The 15,756-nt window shown below is 40.8% G+C and overlaps 1 protein-coding gene across 19 annotated transcripts in view; it reads left to right on the top strand.

Moving 5' to 3' along the window:
- The window catches only part of syne1b (spectrin repeat containing, nuclear envelope 1b), a 91,950-nt gene that overhangs the window by 69,939 nt on the left and 6,255 nt on the right, over positions 1-15,756 (top strand). For 16 of the 19 annotated variants that reach the window (XM_044165673.1, XM_044165677.1, XM_044165690.1 and 13 more), the window contains 30 exons: positions 329-511; positions 697-846; positions 1,233-1,409; positions 1,512-1,667; positions 1,787-1,942; positions 2,099-2,269; positions 2,503-2,636; positions 2,757-2,961; positions 3,238-3,420; positions 3,536-3,682; positions 3,795-3,949; positions 4,252-4,399; positions 4,487-4,581; positions 4,753-4,987; positions 5,373-5,567; positions 5,833-5,958; positions 6,233-6,388; positions 7,221-7,379; positions 7,870-8,036; positions 8,382-8,544; positions 9,603-9,790; positions 9,917-10,067; positions 10,217-10,399; positions 10,657-10,794; positions 11,425-11,616; positions 11,755-12,082; positions 12,975-13,043; positions 13,703-13,830; positions 14,177-14,303; positions 15,257-15,468. In XM_044165673.1, the coding sequence (XP_044021608.1) occupies positions 329-511; positions 697-846; positions 1,233-1,409; positions 1,512-1,667; positions 1,787-1,942; positions 2,099-2,269; positions 2,503-2,636; positions 2,757-2,961; positions 3,238-3,420; positions 3,536-3,682; positions 3,795-3,949; positions 4,252-4,399; positions 4,487-4,581; positions 4,753-4,987; positions 5,373-5,567; positions 5,833-5,958; positions 6,233-6,388; positions 7,221-7,379; positions 7,870-8,036; positions 8,382-8,544; positions 9,603-9,790; positions 9,917-10,067; positions 10,217-10,399; positions 10,657-10,794; positions 11,425-11,616; positions 11,755-12,082; positions 12,975-13,043; positions 13,703-13,830; positions 14,177-14,303; positions 15,257-15,468 (4,977 nt within the window). The remainder of the gene's footprint in view (positions 1-328; positions 512-696; positions 847-1,232; positions 1,410-1,511; positions 1,668-1,786; positions 1,943-2,098; positions 2,270-2,502; positions 2,637-2,756; positions 2,962-3,237; positions 3,421-3,535; positions 3,683-3,794; positions 3,950-4,251; positions 4,400-4,486; positions 4,582-4,752; positions 4,988-5,372; positions 5,568-5,832; positions 5,959-6,232; positions 6,389-7,220; positions 7,380-7,869; positions 8,037-8,381; positions 8,545-9,602; positions 9,791-9,916; positions 10,068-10,216; positions 10,400-10,656; positions 10,795-11,424; positions 11,617-11,754; positions 12,083-12,974; positions 13,044-13,702; positions 13,831-14,176; positions 14,304-15,256; positions 15,469-15,756) is intronic. The other 3 variants (XM_044165691.1, XM_044165681.1, XM_044165688.1) reach the window with 1 other exon arrangement.

Consider the following 15,756-nt stretch of genomic DNA (forward strand, 5'->3'; position numbering starts at 1 on the left):
ATATGGATCTATAAAGACCACACATATATATAGATACAATTTACATAATATACTATGCACTGTATTCACATTTTTATAGCATATTCTTGGTGTATAAGTGCATCACCTTACTGTAAAATAATGGCGTTTTGGATAAATGTAGAATTCTTAGTGCAAATTGTATTTCCTATAATTGTAGTAGTGTTAGCAGTAGTAGTTGTCATGGATGTAGTAGTAGTAGTAGTAATCTTGCTGTGTCATCTGCAAAAAATGCTCCGTATGTAGCATCATCATAAAATATACCTTTGATTGCATACCAGCTGACGATTCCTGTCACTCTCTGTCTCAGGAGTTTTCAAAGGAAGTTGAAAGTAAGTCCAGCTTGAAGAGCTCAGTGGTAACCGAGGGCAACCAGCTGCTGCGTCTGAAGAAAGTGGACACGGTGGTGCTGCGGTCTGACCTGGCACGCATTGACACTCAGTGGACTGAGCTGCTCACACGCATCCCAGTGGTCCAGGAGAAACTGCATCAGGTATCGTCACATGCAGCCAGACTGAACAGGCTTAGCTGCTCCAGGGCAAATAGGATTACCCCTTTCTGCTGCTTCACTCGTATACGGACGTTTTCACACAAGATTGCCCTCAAACTGGTAGCATGTGCGTTTTTTTCTTCATGGATGTTTAATATACTGGTCCAATGGGTTTAATTTTTTCGCAGATCCAAATGGAGAAGTTGGCCTCCCGTCATGCCATTTCTGAGCTGTTTAACTGGATATCATTGATGGAGAATGTCATTGAGGAGAATGAAGAAAACCTCAAGAGTGCCGTGGGGTCAAATGTGATTCAGGACTACTTGCAAAAATACAAGGTAGTGTACTTATCATACAGATTTTTTTAGATTCGTGGCACTTTTGACTTTGTTTACAAAGTGTATGATGTGAATCTTTGGTAGAAATACAATATGTGACAGCTACATACATTTTTAGTATTTCATGCATTTTAAAGAGGTAAAAGGTTTGCTTTTTTAGGGTTTGCAAACTATATGAATATTTTTCTAGCTACAAATCAAACTATTTAAGAGCATATGTGTGTCCAAAATGTAGGTGTTTAAACATGTTCTAGATTTTATTTTTGAGTATTTCTTGTATGTACTCTTACTAACCTGATTATTATGTTGATGTTATCTATGATTTTAATTATGAATCTGTGACTGCCATTTTAATTGTGAATCTACTGTTGTTTCCTCCAATTCAGGGCTTCAGAGTAGATTTAAGCTGTAAGCAGCTGACTGTGGACTTTGTCAACCAGTCAGTGCTGCAGATCAGTGGTCAGGATGTGGAGAGCAAGCGCAGTGATAAGACAGACTTTGCTGAGCGACTGGGAGCCATGAACCGACGCTGGCAGATCCTACAAGGCCGCATCAATGAGAGGGTGAGGTCATAGACATTGATACTGTTAATGACAGAATAACAGCCATAGTCATTTATTAGTGCAAAATCAGTGTTCAGTATAATTTGTATGAAATACTTGCAGATCCAGTTCCTGGAGAGCCTTTTGGAGATGTGGTTGGAGTATGAGAGCAGCGTTCAGGCCCTGAAGTCCTGGATGGGAACTCAAGAAGAAAGGTTAAAGAGGAAACACCGGATAGAAGATTTGACATCCGTGCAGAATGCTCTCAAAGACTGCCAGGTAGGCTTCTCTTACTGTGCCATGACTGATTTATCAAAACATGTTATACCCCTACATGCTCTTATTATCACCTTTTTGAGTCCATGTTTTTTTATCTTGTGAAAACTATTAACTTTCAGGAAATGGAAGAGTTGATGAAGGAAAAAGAGAAAGAACTAGAGAGGGTGGAAGAGCAGGGCTGTGCCCTTGTCCAGAACAAGACCGATGAGGCCTGTGCTATCGTCATGGAGACGCTCCAGGGTGTCAATCACACCTGGGCTAACCTGGACCACTTGGTAAGCTCCCCTGTTCTCTTTCCACTGTTATTCCACAATGTTTTTAATGTCGTCCTTCGATTACACCCATCTATTCTGCTCTTTCCTGTTCAGTTTAGGTCTGGTCTTCACAATTTTCTGAATGTCACTGTGTGTTTTTTATTCCACCTTTAACAGATAGGGCAACTAAAAATCAGTCTAACGTCAGTGCTGGATCAGTGGAGTCTATACAAACGGGCTTCAGAAGAGATCAATGGCTACCTGATGGAGGGAAGGTACTCTGTATCTCGTTTTCGCCTCCTCACAGGCTCCCTGGAGGCTGTTCAGTTGCAGGTGCAAAGTCTGCAGGTATGTTATGATGAAGAGGCGTTTTATGATTTATTATACCTGTCAGCTGGCCTGTAGTCATGCAAACAAATTTCTTTGCATTGATTGCATTAGTATGTGTTTCTGAAATCTTGCAACAAAGTTGACAGTTATATTTTTCATTAGGGTAATGCTTCTAAATTTGGTCTAATACACTGTTTATCCTTGCTTATCCTTGGTAAATTAAGCACTGTATTTGTCTGTCACCTGTAAAGGATTTACAAGAGGAACTAGAGAAACAGGAGAGCAGCCTGAGGAAGTTTGGTGCTGTGACCCACCAGCTGCTGAGGGAGTGTCACCCTTCAGTGTCAGATTCTCTCAACAATGCCCTTAAGGACGTCAATGCAAGGTGATCTTGATTAACTCTTATATGTTTTCAATTATTGTTATTATTATTTTGCTTGTTTAAAAAATATTAAGTATTCTTTTCTTCATCCTTTATATTGATCCATGTCATATTTGCACTCAGATGGACTGGCTTACTGGAGGAGATTGCAGAGCGTCTGAGAAGCAGCAAAGCCCTGCTTCAGCTATGGCAACGCTACAAGGAGCTTTATGAGCAGAGCTGCAGCAGCGTCCAGCTGCAGGAGGAAAAGGCAGACCAGCTCCTCAAGCTCGCCTGCAGCAAGGACATCGCTGACGAGGAAGTGTCTGACTGGATCCAAGAATGCAGCGTGAGTGAGGCCACAGCTTTGCCACTGTTGACTCATTTTACATCTAAACAGCCGTTCAGTATATGACTATGTTATAAAAGCTACTTTGCTGCGTATAACAAAACTATGTTTCTTTGTGGCTGCATCGGATTGCACTGAAGAATTTAGCAGATTTTTGCCCATTGGCGTGCCTCCCAATAGATGCATATACTTTTTTTCCATGTAGGATTTTGTTTGTTTTTTAGTTTTGAATGAAAAAGATACTCTACTCAAAATTTTATGGGTGGTTTGTCTCAGGAGGTGCTCCGGTCCCAAGCTCCAGTGCAGGCCTCCTTGCAGGTTCTCCAAGAACTGGGAGATCAGCTGAAACAGCAGGTGGACACATCAGCAGCATCTGCCATCCAGTCAGATCGCCTCTCTCTCACCCAACAGCTGGCTGCTGTGGAACAGGCCCTTACCAGACAGTTCACCACACTGCAGGTAGTGAAAATTATTTATGACAAATAGTTTTGACTCCAAGTTGTCCATTGAAGTTGTCAGTCATCCAGTCAGAATTTTATGCTTATGGGTTACTGACATTTCTCTTCCACACTAGACTGGAGTTCAAGACTATGAAACCTTTAATGATCAGCTGGATTCACTGGGGTGCTGGGTAGTTGAAGCTGAGGAGGCTCTGAAGGTGCAAGATCCCAACAGCTCCACCGACCTGACAGTCATCCAAGACCGCATGGAGGAACTCAAGGTTTTAGTTTTAGCTTTTTTTTTTTAAACTTTTGTCAGTTAGTTGAAAGAATAAATTTGACTGATTGTCCTGAAATTGAGGAATTTAACATTTCTCGCTTGTCCTCCTACAGAGGCTCATGCTAAAATTCAGTAGTATGGCTCCTGAACTGGAGCGTCTTAATGAGCTTGGTTACCGGCTCCCTCTCAACGATTCAGAGATCAAGCGCATGCAGAACCTCAACAGGAGCTGGTCAACAGCCTCAGCACAGACCACAGAGAGATTCAGGTATGACACATAAAAGATATGATAAAAGGTAAAAAAAAATGTGCAAGCCTTACCCAAAGGGGGTTAAAATGGTGTATATCCATTTCTGAAAATAAATGTTTAAATAAATGTGGCCATTCCTTTTACCGTTTCAAGACAGGTTAAATTAATTGAATGAATAAATGAGGGACTGGCACAAATAATGTCAAGAACACCACAGATGTACAGTAAAGGCTAATGTCCTATGTGAATGAGATGATGATGATGGGTGGGCATCAAAATGACGTATTTTATTTGCTCAGTTGCTGTTTGCTTCCTTGCAGCAAACTTCAGTCCTTCCTGTTGCAGCAGCAGACCTTCCTGGAGAAATGTGAAACATGGATGGAGTTCTTGGTCCAAACGGAAGAGAATCTGGCAGTGGAAATTTCTGGGAACTACCAGAGTTTGATGGAGCAGCAAAAAACTCATGAGGTTAGAGTCCCTTTAAAGTAAAAGGCCCTGAAACAGCTTCTTTTTTAAATTTATGTATTCATTAATCATCAATATGTTGTCTTCCAGTTATTCCAAGCTGAGATGTTCAGTCGGCAGCAGATCCTCCACTCTATTATCAGTGATGGACAGAGGATGTTAGAACAGGGTCAGGTAGATGACAGGTAAAGAGTCCCAAAATCACAGTGTTTCTAATCTGCTAGTCATTACTCACCCACCATTTAATATCTTATACAATGTTACTATGAATAGAAGATTGCAAGACGTAGTAAATCCATTGCTCTTTATTTACTCCAAAAATCTTTTGACAATTATATTACTTCCCCCTCCTGCAGAGATGAGTTCAACCTGAAGTTGGCTCTCCTGGGTAACCAGTGGCAGGGCGTAGTGCGGCGTGCTCAACAGAGGCGGGGCATCATTGACGGTCTGATCCGCCAGTGGCAACGCTACAGAGAAATGGTGGAAAAGCTGCGCAAATGGCTGGTGGAGGTCTCCCATCCTGCAGAAGCCCTTCAGGCAGGGACTACAGTTCCTCTGCAACAAGCCCGCTCCATGCTGGACGCTGTTCAGGTACATAATATAAAAGCTTACAAAGTACACATCTCAGGTTTATCTAGATGGTGCTGGACAGAAATATACACATTTTGTGTTTAGTCCCCCCACTAATCTCTCCAGAACAGGCATATATTCCCTAAATCTTTGTCAGGGTGACAAAGAAGTATTATGCAATGGCTCCTGTCAAAAAGATCAGAATCTTGATCAATGAAGAAAAAATAAACTTACTTGGAAAACATTGAAGTACAACAGCTACAGCAGGGACTGATGTGATCAACTATCTGATACTCCAAAATTGATAACTGTACATTTATATATGTTGGTTGGGCAGGAGGTTAACAGGTCTGTAGCTTCATCATGAAGAATTATTTTATCTGAGTGATTGTGCTTTCTGTTAAAGCTGAAGGAAAAGGTGCTGCAGCGTCAGCAGGGCAGCTACATCCTGACAGTGGAGGCTGGCAGACAACTGCTCCTGTCGGCTGATAGCCGGGCGGAGGTGGCTCTGCAGACAGAGCTTACCGAGATCCAGGAGCGATGGAAACATGCCAGCATCTGCCTGGATGAACAGAAGAAAGAGCTTTCCACCTTGTTAAAGGTAAACCAGACAAATTGCCAGCAGGTTGTAGAGTACAGGGAAGCTCAGGGCACATTGAAGGGATACCATAAATGTTTTTGCATTATAGGTGCAAGTTTGTATGCTTGTCTTTGTTTTTTTTTTCAAAACTTCCACCACAACTTTTACTTGTGGTTTAAAAGGGGAATGCCAAACATGTCATACTAAAAATAACTATTATTTTGCTGTTTAACTCTAAGTTATGTAGCACTGATGCAGTTGCAACCATTGTTTGTGTCATATACAGGACTGGGAGAGGTGTGAGAGAGGCATTGGTGGATCACTGGAAAAACTTCGAGCCTTCAAACGGCAGCTCTCTCAGCCTCTTCCTGATCACCACGAGGATCTGCAAGCTGAGCAGATGCGTTGCACGGTAACAGCCTCTAGGCATTTTTCAGTAATTTCATTAAGAGGAAATTTTACATACCAATAACACAAGTCTGAAAATCAACATCACTTTGGGGCCCTTGACCTAAAAAGTGTAGAAGCAGTGTAGATTTTTTTGAACAAGATGCCTCATCTGTTGAGCTGACTGTGAAAGAAATTTAACTGACATTGTTGTTCAGGTCAAGAGGTGTTGGTAAAGGTTGTGTTTGCAAGATTTACAAGTGAATGTTTTAATAATATTACTTTTGTTTCAATAACAGGAACTGGAGAATACATTTGATGGCTGGACTGGGGATCTGGCCCATCTGACTGTGTTGCGAGAGTCCTTGTCTTGCTACATCAGTGCTGAGGACCTGTCTGTCCTGCAGGAGCGAATTGAGCTACTGCATCGACAATGGGACGAAATCTGCCACCAGGTACAGTGCACTCCACAGTACCTGTGTATAGCTGATTTTCTGAATATACTGTGTACTGCGTATCTGATCAGCTACTTGGACATTATTCAAATAAAACTATGGACAATTACTTCATAGCTATTCTCTGTACCACACAGCATTAACCATGTAACATTCGTAACACTCAGGTGTCACTATCTGATACACTGGTCTCTGCAGTTTCTTGAGATACCAAATGGTGGTGCTGGTGTCAAACAAAATCATAAGACTGTTATACTTTGGTCTGGTTGGTGTCAGTTAACCAACATCAAATACAGCTTACCAACACATGGATAAAAGACGGAATATTTATATGACTAGTGAGTTTTAGAAATGCAACTGAATCTTATGGAAGGAGAATTTTCACACAGAGACTTTCAAGTCATAGTACAACAAGAGGATAAAATAAGCATTAGCGCAAAAGCATTTCCTCTTTGTTTTTTCCCACATTCACTTGCACAGTTCTGAAAAAGCTGTAACTTATGCATACAGAATGCACTGTTCCTCAGATTGCTTAAATGTAACTCAAAATGGCATTTCACTACAAATTTTAAAAAGGAACTTTCCTGTCTGCAGCTGTTGCTTTGGCGTGCAAAGTGAAACCTCAAGGTCAGAATTTTTTTCAGAGTTGCATCCTGTGTAGAGTCGATAAAATATGCACACAGGAAACACACAGAAGCAGACAACTGCTGCTTGATGCAGCACTTTGAGACTTTTTGACATTAATGTATTTTTGATTAACATGTATTGACTGTTTTTATGCACTTTGCCCAGTGATGCACTTAACTGAATATATATTGCTGTGCCTCTGCAGCTGTCACTGCGCAGGCAGCAGGTGAGTGAGAAGCTAAATGAGTGGACTGTATTCAACGAAAAGTACAAGGAGCTCTGCGAGTGGCTCACCAACATGGAGTGCAAGGTTTCCCAAAATGGAGACATCAGCATTGAGGAGATGATCGAGAAGCTTCGCAAGGTAAACAAAAATATGCCTGAGTGGACACCGGCATCTCAGACATATCTAATATTTACTTGTGCAAAATATGGCATCAGTACAGTTAGTTGTTTTTAAAAAGTATTTCTCATCATTTTCTTTATGCCCTTTTTAAACATTTGGGTGTACTACACCCAGTGATGCACCTGTTATTCATCCTTGTTACATCTGTTGCCTCAGTTAAAATCACACCCTGCTGCTACCTCTGATAGAGTGATGATTGAGGAGGTGGATATGTTGCTGCTGGGGAAGCAGAATATAGTACATTTTAACTAGACAGAAAACTATATAACCTGATTGTTCTGTAGCTGCTCCAATTTGTTTTTTATTTTTTGTTATGTACACCAACTAACTGTAGAAAAATCCTATTACATTTAACTGACTCTCATCTCACTCTTCTGTTGCTTTTAAGTACAGTGTTCAAAGTTTTAAAATTTCCTTTATGCACTGGTTGTGCTGCATTGTGTCTTAGGACTACCAGGAGGAGATCACTGTGGCTGAGGAGAACAAGCTGCAGCTGCACCATCTGGGAGAGCGCCTGGCCAGAGCCAGTCACAAGAGCAAAGCAGCTGAAATCGAACAAAAACTCAACAAAGTCAGCGACCGCTGGCAGCACCTCCTGGATCTCATCGGAGCCAGGTGAAAATACATACCTGAATAGCTTAAATAGTCCTGTAATTTGTTCTATCACAGACAGAATAAGACACAAAACAAATGTGTTTTACTCTTTCCATCCCTTGCTAGAGTATCTTGCATTTGTTATTTGGTACTTGGTACTTCACACTTATTTTATCTTATACTTATATCCACCTGGTACTTAATTTATTTTCTTAGATTTTTGCTAGTACTTTCTCCTGTGTGCACTGACGTAAAGACGAGCTGCTGTAACAAAGAGTTTCCCTTCGGGGATCAATAAAGTATTTCTGATTCTGATTCTGATCTGATTAGATTGTACTGACAGAGTTGAATTAATTATGTTAATAGAGTTAAGAAGCTGAGAGAAACTCTGGTGGCCGTGCAGCAGCTGGATAAGAATATGGTTAGCCTTCGCTCCTGGCTGGCCCACATCGAGGCCGAGCTGTCCAAACCCATCGCCTATGACTCATGTGACTTCCAGGAGATTCAGAGGAAGCTCGATCTGCAGCAGGTAACAAAATGTACAGTACAGTGCATAAAATGTGTACAACACTACATTCTTGATTTTATTATATTATTGTAGCAATTCACTGTTACTGATGCTGTTTACTGTAGGCGATTTGTTAATTTTTAATAGGGAGGATGGCCCAGTGGGAAGATTTGGTTTATTTGAAAAAATAACAAATGAGAAACAAAAAACCTTTATGAGCATTCAAGGGCACTTTTGGTCCAAGCTCTGTCCATTTCTGACCCGGCCTCTGTCATGCTGCTGCCGCACTTTCTCTTTACCCCCTTCTGCTGTAGAGATTATCGATACATTGTTTTGATGGAGCATTTCAATTTTAACCTGTGCAGCTTTTCTATTTTCTAGCCTTTACGGCACTGGTTTAGCAGTCTGCAAGTCGAGTCAGTGAGTGATACATACAGGGATAGTAGAGACGAGACGAGTCGGAGAAATATTTTCAGATGGCATGCTCTAAAAGGAGAAAAGTACACAACGGAAACAGAGCTTTAAAACAAGAATGGACAGGCTCTTGCATGCTCAATCTTCCTACAGGCAGTTCAAAACCAGTATGTCTCATATGTTCAGAGATTGTGGCGATTATTAAAAGCGGCAATGTAAAGTGCCACTACGAGACAAAGCACAGAGCATCTTTTGAGCAGATTAACAAGGGGGATAGATTTTGGTCATTTTGTTAACAAGGGGGATGGTATCCTCCCTTACCCCCCCCTCAAATCGCCTACTGGCAATAATAAATTAAACAGGGACATGCAGACTGAAATGTAGTTTCTAAAAACTTGAATTACATAACTAAATCAAGAACTCTTTTGTGAATTAATGATATTTTTGTGGTCCTTTAATGGCAAATTAGCTTTTAGTCAGAACTGGAAAATGATCCTTCTGACTGTTTTCATCTATGGAGGGATTATTCGATTAAATCAACTAATCCAAAGTCATTGTTATTATTTTACGTTCGCTCTCTCCCTCCTAGTGTATCACTCTCTTATTATTACACACAGTTGTACATACACTCACTCACTCTCTGTTTCTCTTTTCTCACCACTCAGGAGCTTCAGCGTGACATAGAGAAGCACAGTACAGGAGTGGCGTCTGTACTGAATCTGTGTGAGGTGCTTCTGCACGACTGTGACGCATGTGCCACCGATACAGAGTGCGACTCTATCCAGCAGGCAACTCGTAGCCTTGATCGCCGCTGGAGGAGCATCTGTGCCTTGTCTATGGAGAGGAGACTCAAGTAAGATGTCAGATGTTGGATGAAAACAACAAGAGCGGATAGTATGGATGGAAAACAGGTCATTGTTATTGTATGTAAATATGACGTTTTCCTAACTACATTTTCACTAATATTTCCCTCTGTCAGGATTGAGGAGACATGGCGTTTATGGCAGAAATTCCTAGAAGACTTTTCACGATTTGAGGAGTGGCTGGCCACTTCAGAAAATACTGCTGCTCTGCCCAACTCCTCTGGTGTACTGTACACTGTAGCCAAGGAGGAACTTAAGAAATTTGAGGTATTGCAAAAGTATTCTGTGTAAACTATTAAAAAGTTTTAAAAACTATTAAAAACTGAGACAGGACACAGGACAAATGAATTTTTCTTGATCCAGAAGGATGGTGCTGTTGATTATTACCATATTAATAAAATTGTTTGTTTCTGTAGGCCTTCCAGAGACAAGTCCACGAAGGCCTAACCCAGCTGGAGTTAATCAACAAGCAATACCGCCGCTTGGCCAGAGAAAACCGCACTGACTCTTCCTGTCGTCTGAGGGAGATGGCTCAGGATGTCAATCAGCGATGGGACAACCTGCAGAAGAGGGTGGCATCAATCCTCCGCAGGCTCAAGGTACATACATTATTAGCATTCATGATTTTTTATTTAAATCAAATTTCAATCTCCACATGTATTTCTGAATTTTCTTCTCACTTTTATTTAAAATGGTAGCATCTGTGTATTCTGCCTGTTTGACTGTATGTTACTGTAAATCAGTGACTAATGAAGCCACAGAGAAGGCTCTGTTGAGCTTAATATATACTACATACATTATACTTGCACAAAGTGTAGATCATTCTAACAGCAGCATTTCTATTTTACATATACAGCACTTTATTAGTCAGAGAGAGGAGTTTGAGACAGCCAGAGACGGCATCTTGGTGTGGCTGACAGAGATGGACCTGCAGCTGACCAACATCGAACACTTCTCTGAATGTGACATTCAGGCCAAGATCAAACAACTCAGGGTAGGTTTGTCTCAATATTTCAGACCCACATGGTCCAGACCAACATGAACTAAGCATATTTAGATATGTGTGAATATATTTTTACATTCATTGTAGCTTTAGGCTTCCTGAACATTTTGGAACTTGAGATTGTCATTCACATTTAAGATTATTATTTTTTATCTCTATAGCAGATTGAGTAAGTGAGCAAAAAATGGTTCACTTTTGATCACTTTCAAATGTCAAATCTCTTCAGTATTCTTACTATGGTGTAGAAGGCCTGAATATGTATTGAGAAAGAATTTGAAATTTCTAGCTCTTGATATGTTATGTATGTGTATGTCTATGGAAAACTGTGGAAAAACATTTTGTACTTTACTTATCTACATTTAGACCCCTGTCATCTCATATATTCTGATATTTGCCATTGTGAAGAGCAGATAGACTGACATTGCATAGTTAATATTGCAAGATGACTATCACACAAGTACTGAACATTAAAATAATTACATCAAAAAAGGAAATTAACATCTGGAAAAGGTTGTGTATTTTGAAATTGAGATTGTGAAAGAACCTTGTAGAACCTTCAGCATAAAAATCAGTATTAATGAGGACTTGTTTATCTGTACTCTTCCTCCTCTGGTCCCACAGTCGTTCCAACAGGAGATCTCTCTCACTACAGCCAAGATTGAGCACATCTTCCATCAAGGAGAGGCGCTGATAGAGAAGAGTGAGCCTCTGGATGCTGCTGTCATCGAGGAGGAGCTGGAAGAGCTGCAGCGCTACTGTCAGGAAGTGTTTGGTCGAGTGGAGCGCTACTACAAAAAGCTCATTCGGCTTCCTGTAAGACATGAGATTGAGAGCATAGCAAAGAAGCAAAGATTCAAGTTTTTAATTAATCTATGATTTCATGATCTATTGTGGCTCGATTCCAGGCACTAAATAGGGGTCTAAATGTCATGTCATGAACTTTTTCTTCAGCTTGCAGACGATGATACCGAAGTGTCATTCTCGGACCGTGAACTGGAGCTGGACGAGCCTGGTGATTTGTCCAGCCTACCATGGAACGAGCGTTTGGGGGATGGATTCCTGTCACCTCTGCCATCCTCCGGACGCTCAGCCTCCCTGGCAGCCCAGCTCCGGACCGAACGCTCGGGCAGGGACACCCCAGCCAGCGTGGACTCCATTCCCCTGGAGTGGGACCATGACTATGACCTGAGCCGCGGGCTGGAGAGCGCCAGCAGGGCCCTGCGAGAGCAGCAGAGTGAGGAGGTAGACTTCCTCCAGCAGCCTGCCTTAGCCTTGTCAGGTTAGTTTCCAAGCACACACACCATGCTGCTTAAAGTTAAACTGATAATTTTGACTTTTAAGAAAACTGTGATTTAGAACAATGGTGTATGGGGAATGGTGGCTATTTTTGAGATGTAGAAAACAGAGAATGTTTTAAGTGACAAGGGAGAGCTTCCTTTAATCCAGTGGTTCCCAGCCTTTTTGGCTTGTGACCCCTGAAGCAGTGTCTAGTCGCCACCCCTTGTCACACGTTGCATAAGTTGTGAGCAGATCCACCAAATAGGACTTTCCCCTCTAAACTACTCAAGTTGTTTTACTTAATAATAATTGTTAATTGTTAATAATTTAATTGTGAATTATTGAATAAATCGAGGCTTGAGGAGGTAAAACGATCCAGTATTTCACAAGAAAAAAAGCAAAGATCAGAGAAAAGTCATATACAAATATGTGTAGCAGGATAATATTTTTCTTCTTTACTGTCTAATTCTTCATCTTGTGACCCCTTGCATCAGTCCAGCTGAAGTGTATTTTGCCTTGCAGGGACTGAATGTTAGCAAGACTAGGTAATCGGAGATAACTGGTACAAAAAGAATATCTTATACAAATCCCATGTAGCATCAAATGCCAGACAATTTGGTTTTAAGCCATAGTTTCAGTCATAGACCAAGGAGAATTTGCTAATACTTGACATGGTTTTAGATGCTGGATGGGTAAGGTTTGTCATACAACATATTGTCAGTACAGTGTATTTCCCTGTGACAGATGGCTTATCTGTGTGGCAAACTCCATTCATCTGGTGGTGCATCAAACAAGGTTAAAAACAGCAGATGACTACCAGGTTAATCAATGCATGGAGTCAAACAGTATAATGCCCACTGCTGAATGTGTGTACTGTATAATGTTTCTTCCAGATGTAGTGATCCCAGAGAGCCCTGAGGCCTATGTTAAACTTACAGAACAAACACTGAGGTCCTCCACTGGTAGGCAACAGCAGACCCCAGCATGCCACAAGTGTTTGGGGCCAGAAATAACAGCTGCACTTTGAGTGATACCACACTTGTAGCCTATTCACCGTCTTGGACTTTGATTTGTGTTGATTTCCTCTCTTATACATACTTAGGGCACACACTGTAACCAATAGCAACACTTTCTAACACTGGGGGATAGGGTCAATTCCATTTTTATTTCTTCAATTCACTGGTTGTGCTATGGTGTCTAATTCAGCAGAACTGAAATGGAATTCAGCCTAATCCTTCTTTCTAACTGGCTTTCTTACTTTTATTTGCAGTGTGCTATGTAGCTAACCACTTTGGATATTTTGAAGTGCATTTTGTGTTTCAGAAAAGCATGTTGTTTTATTGTTACAATGAACAAGTCTGAACTGAACTTCTTGCTGAAGGGATTGCAGATTTGTTTAAAGTAAAGTTTTCATAGGCTCCGTTCATACAGAGTGGTCGGGAAACCAATCTGCATTCCTGTCTACTTCTTTCAACTAATTTTTTGCTCTCCACGTTTTGTATTTCTCTGTCTGAACGGGGCTTTATCTCTTCTTGGGTTGTAAAGCATATTTAAAGTAACCATTAGGATCAAATATTTGATCATAATCTGCAAAGATGACCAGGTGATGTTGTGTCTACAGGGGAGGTTGCCTCTACGGACTCACATATGCACCCTCTGGATGCCAGCCGTTTCCACCTGCAACAGATGGAGAGCAGCCGCAGTCGCACACCCACAAGCTCAGAACTGGATGCCTCGTACATGGGATATGTATGTGTTACTCCATATATATATTTTGCACCAAACTGTACATAAAGTGATAATTCATTCTGTTTAGTCTATTTATATGCAATTTAACAAACAACACATTGGTATATGACCTAAAAAACTATTTATTTATTTATTTATTTAAGTCCAGTCATATGTTAACTTACCGCCAGCCAATGATATTACTTTCACCTTTAGTACTAGTATTACTCACTTGATTATCCAGTTTAAAAATCTTTGTCATATGGTTTAAATGTATGTCCTATCCTGAAACATGTAATATAATCTGTTTACACTGATTGTACTATACAAAATAGTACCTGTAACCTAACATACATCCATTCTGTAGATGCGGCTGCTGGGTGAGTGTCGTGGCAGTATTGACACAGTGAAGAGGATGGGCGTTGAGCTGAAGGAGGAGGAAGACACGGTGTCTGGACTGGCAGATCCCAGTAGCTCAGAGTCCCAGACATCAGGTAATACTACACAGCAGCTTAACGCAAACACGCAGCTAACCATGAGTGGGCCCCTTTCCTGCAGCACAGAGCAGGCGAATTTTAACATCTTTCATAGTGAGGATACTTATCATTTCAAACGCACAGCGAAACATTGGACACAGATTATGGAGTTAATTGTATTGAGTACATTATAATGTGTTGGAGTGTCACAAACGCTGTCAAGGTGGGCATGATTGCTTGAGCTGTCCAGGGTACGCCATATTTGACTCCTCCTTGTTTCTCATTGAGTGCAGGATTTCATTATCAAAGTTATTGTTAAAAGCCCACCTGCCCACTCAACTTGTTACACAACTGTACTGTGAAGATAGATAGAACAAACTTTTCATTTAAGGCCAAATTAATTTTAATTTAAATCGGTTTCTCAAACAGAGCAACAAAGATTACATCAATTGTGAATACACGTTCATCTTAACAATAGGACTGCAGTATCTGTTTTCTTACAGCTTGCATACATGTGCAAATCTTTTGCCATGTCGATTAACAAAATCCCATACCACCCTCTTTAAATCCAGACTGCAACGCATTTATTTTTTAACACTCAGGGTGGCCAGCCCCGACAGGCTCTCCTGTGCCATGGTGCTTCTCAGATATATTTTAATTAGTTTCAGTTTTGAGAAGGACGACAGTCACAGGTAAAGTAAGAAATTGGTTTAATAGCTGTGGCTACATCAGGCTCACTTGGTAATACAGTAATATGGTGTGGTGCTTGCGGGTATACTTTAGGGGCCAGATGCTACACTAAAACCTATCCTGCATGCATGTATCCTACATTACCATACATTTAAATTAATCTACATGAAAGGAAAAGTTTGAGAAGTGTAAATGTTGTTGGATTTTTATCCAGTGGGATACAACTCTGGTGAATTGAGCTTACATGATGGATCCTTTTTTTCTTACACCCTGTAATCTAGGAGTGATTGAGCGTTGGGAGCTCCTGCAGGCTCAGGACCTCAGCAAAGAGATGCGCACAAAGCAGAACCAGCAGCAGTGGCAGCAGCTGAACTCTGACCTGAACAATGTTTGGACTTGGCTGGGAGAGACGGAGGAAGAGCTGGAGCAGCAGCGGAGGCTGGACCTCAGCACGGACATCCAGACAATTGAGCAGCGCATCAAAAAGCTCAAGGTATTATTGTTTTCTTTTTGGTAATACTTTTGCATAGTATGTTTAATTTTTTATTTATTAAAAAAAAATCTTTTGCCTTTAATATATATATAATTTTGTATTTGACGTTTTTTCTTTTTATATGGTTTTCTTGTCCTTTTTCTGTTAAAGCAATAAATATTGTAAGATTGCAGAAATAATGCATTGTAAACAAGCCTCAGCACTTATTATTTACAACATGTTGGTTTAGTTAGAAATCAAAAGGGGTTTTAAAGGTTCATAAAAGGTTCAACATAGAAACGTAAGGCC

Source organism: Siniperca chuatsi, linkage group LG15, assembly GCF_020085105.1.
Source record: "Siniperca chuatsi isolate FFG_IHB_CAS linkage group LG15, ASM2008510v1, whole genome shotgun sequence".
NCBI classification, from domain to species: Eukaryota; Metazoa; Chordata; class Actinopteri; order Centrarchiformes; family Sinipercidae; genus Siniperca; species Siniperca chuatsi.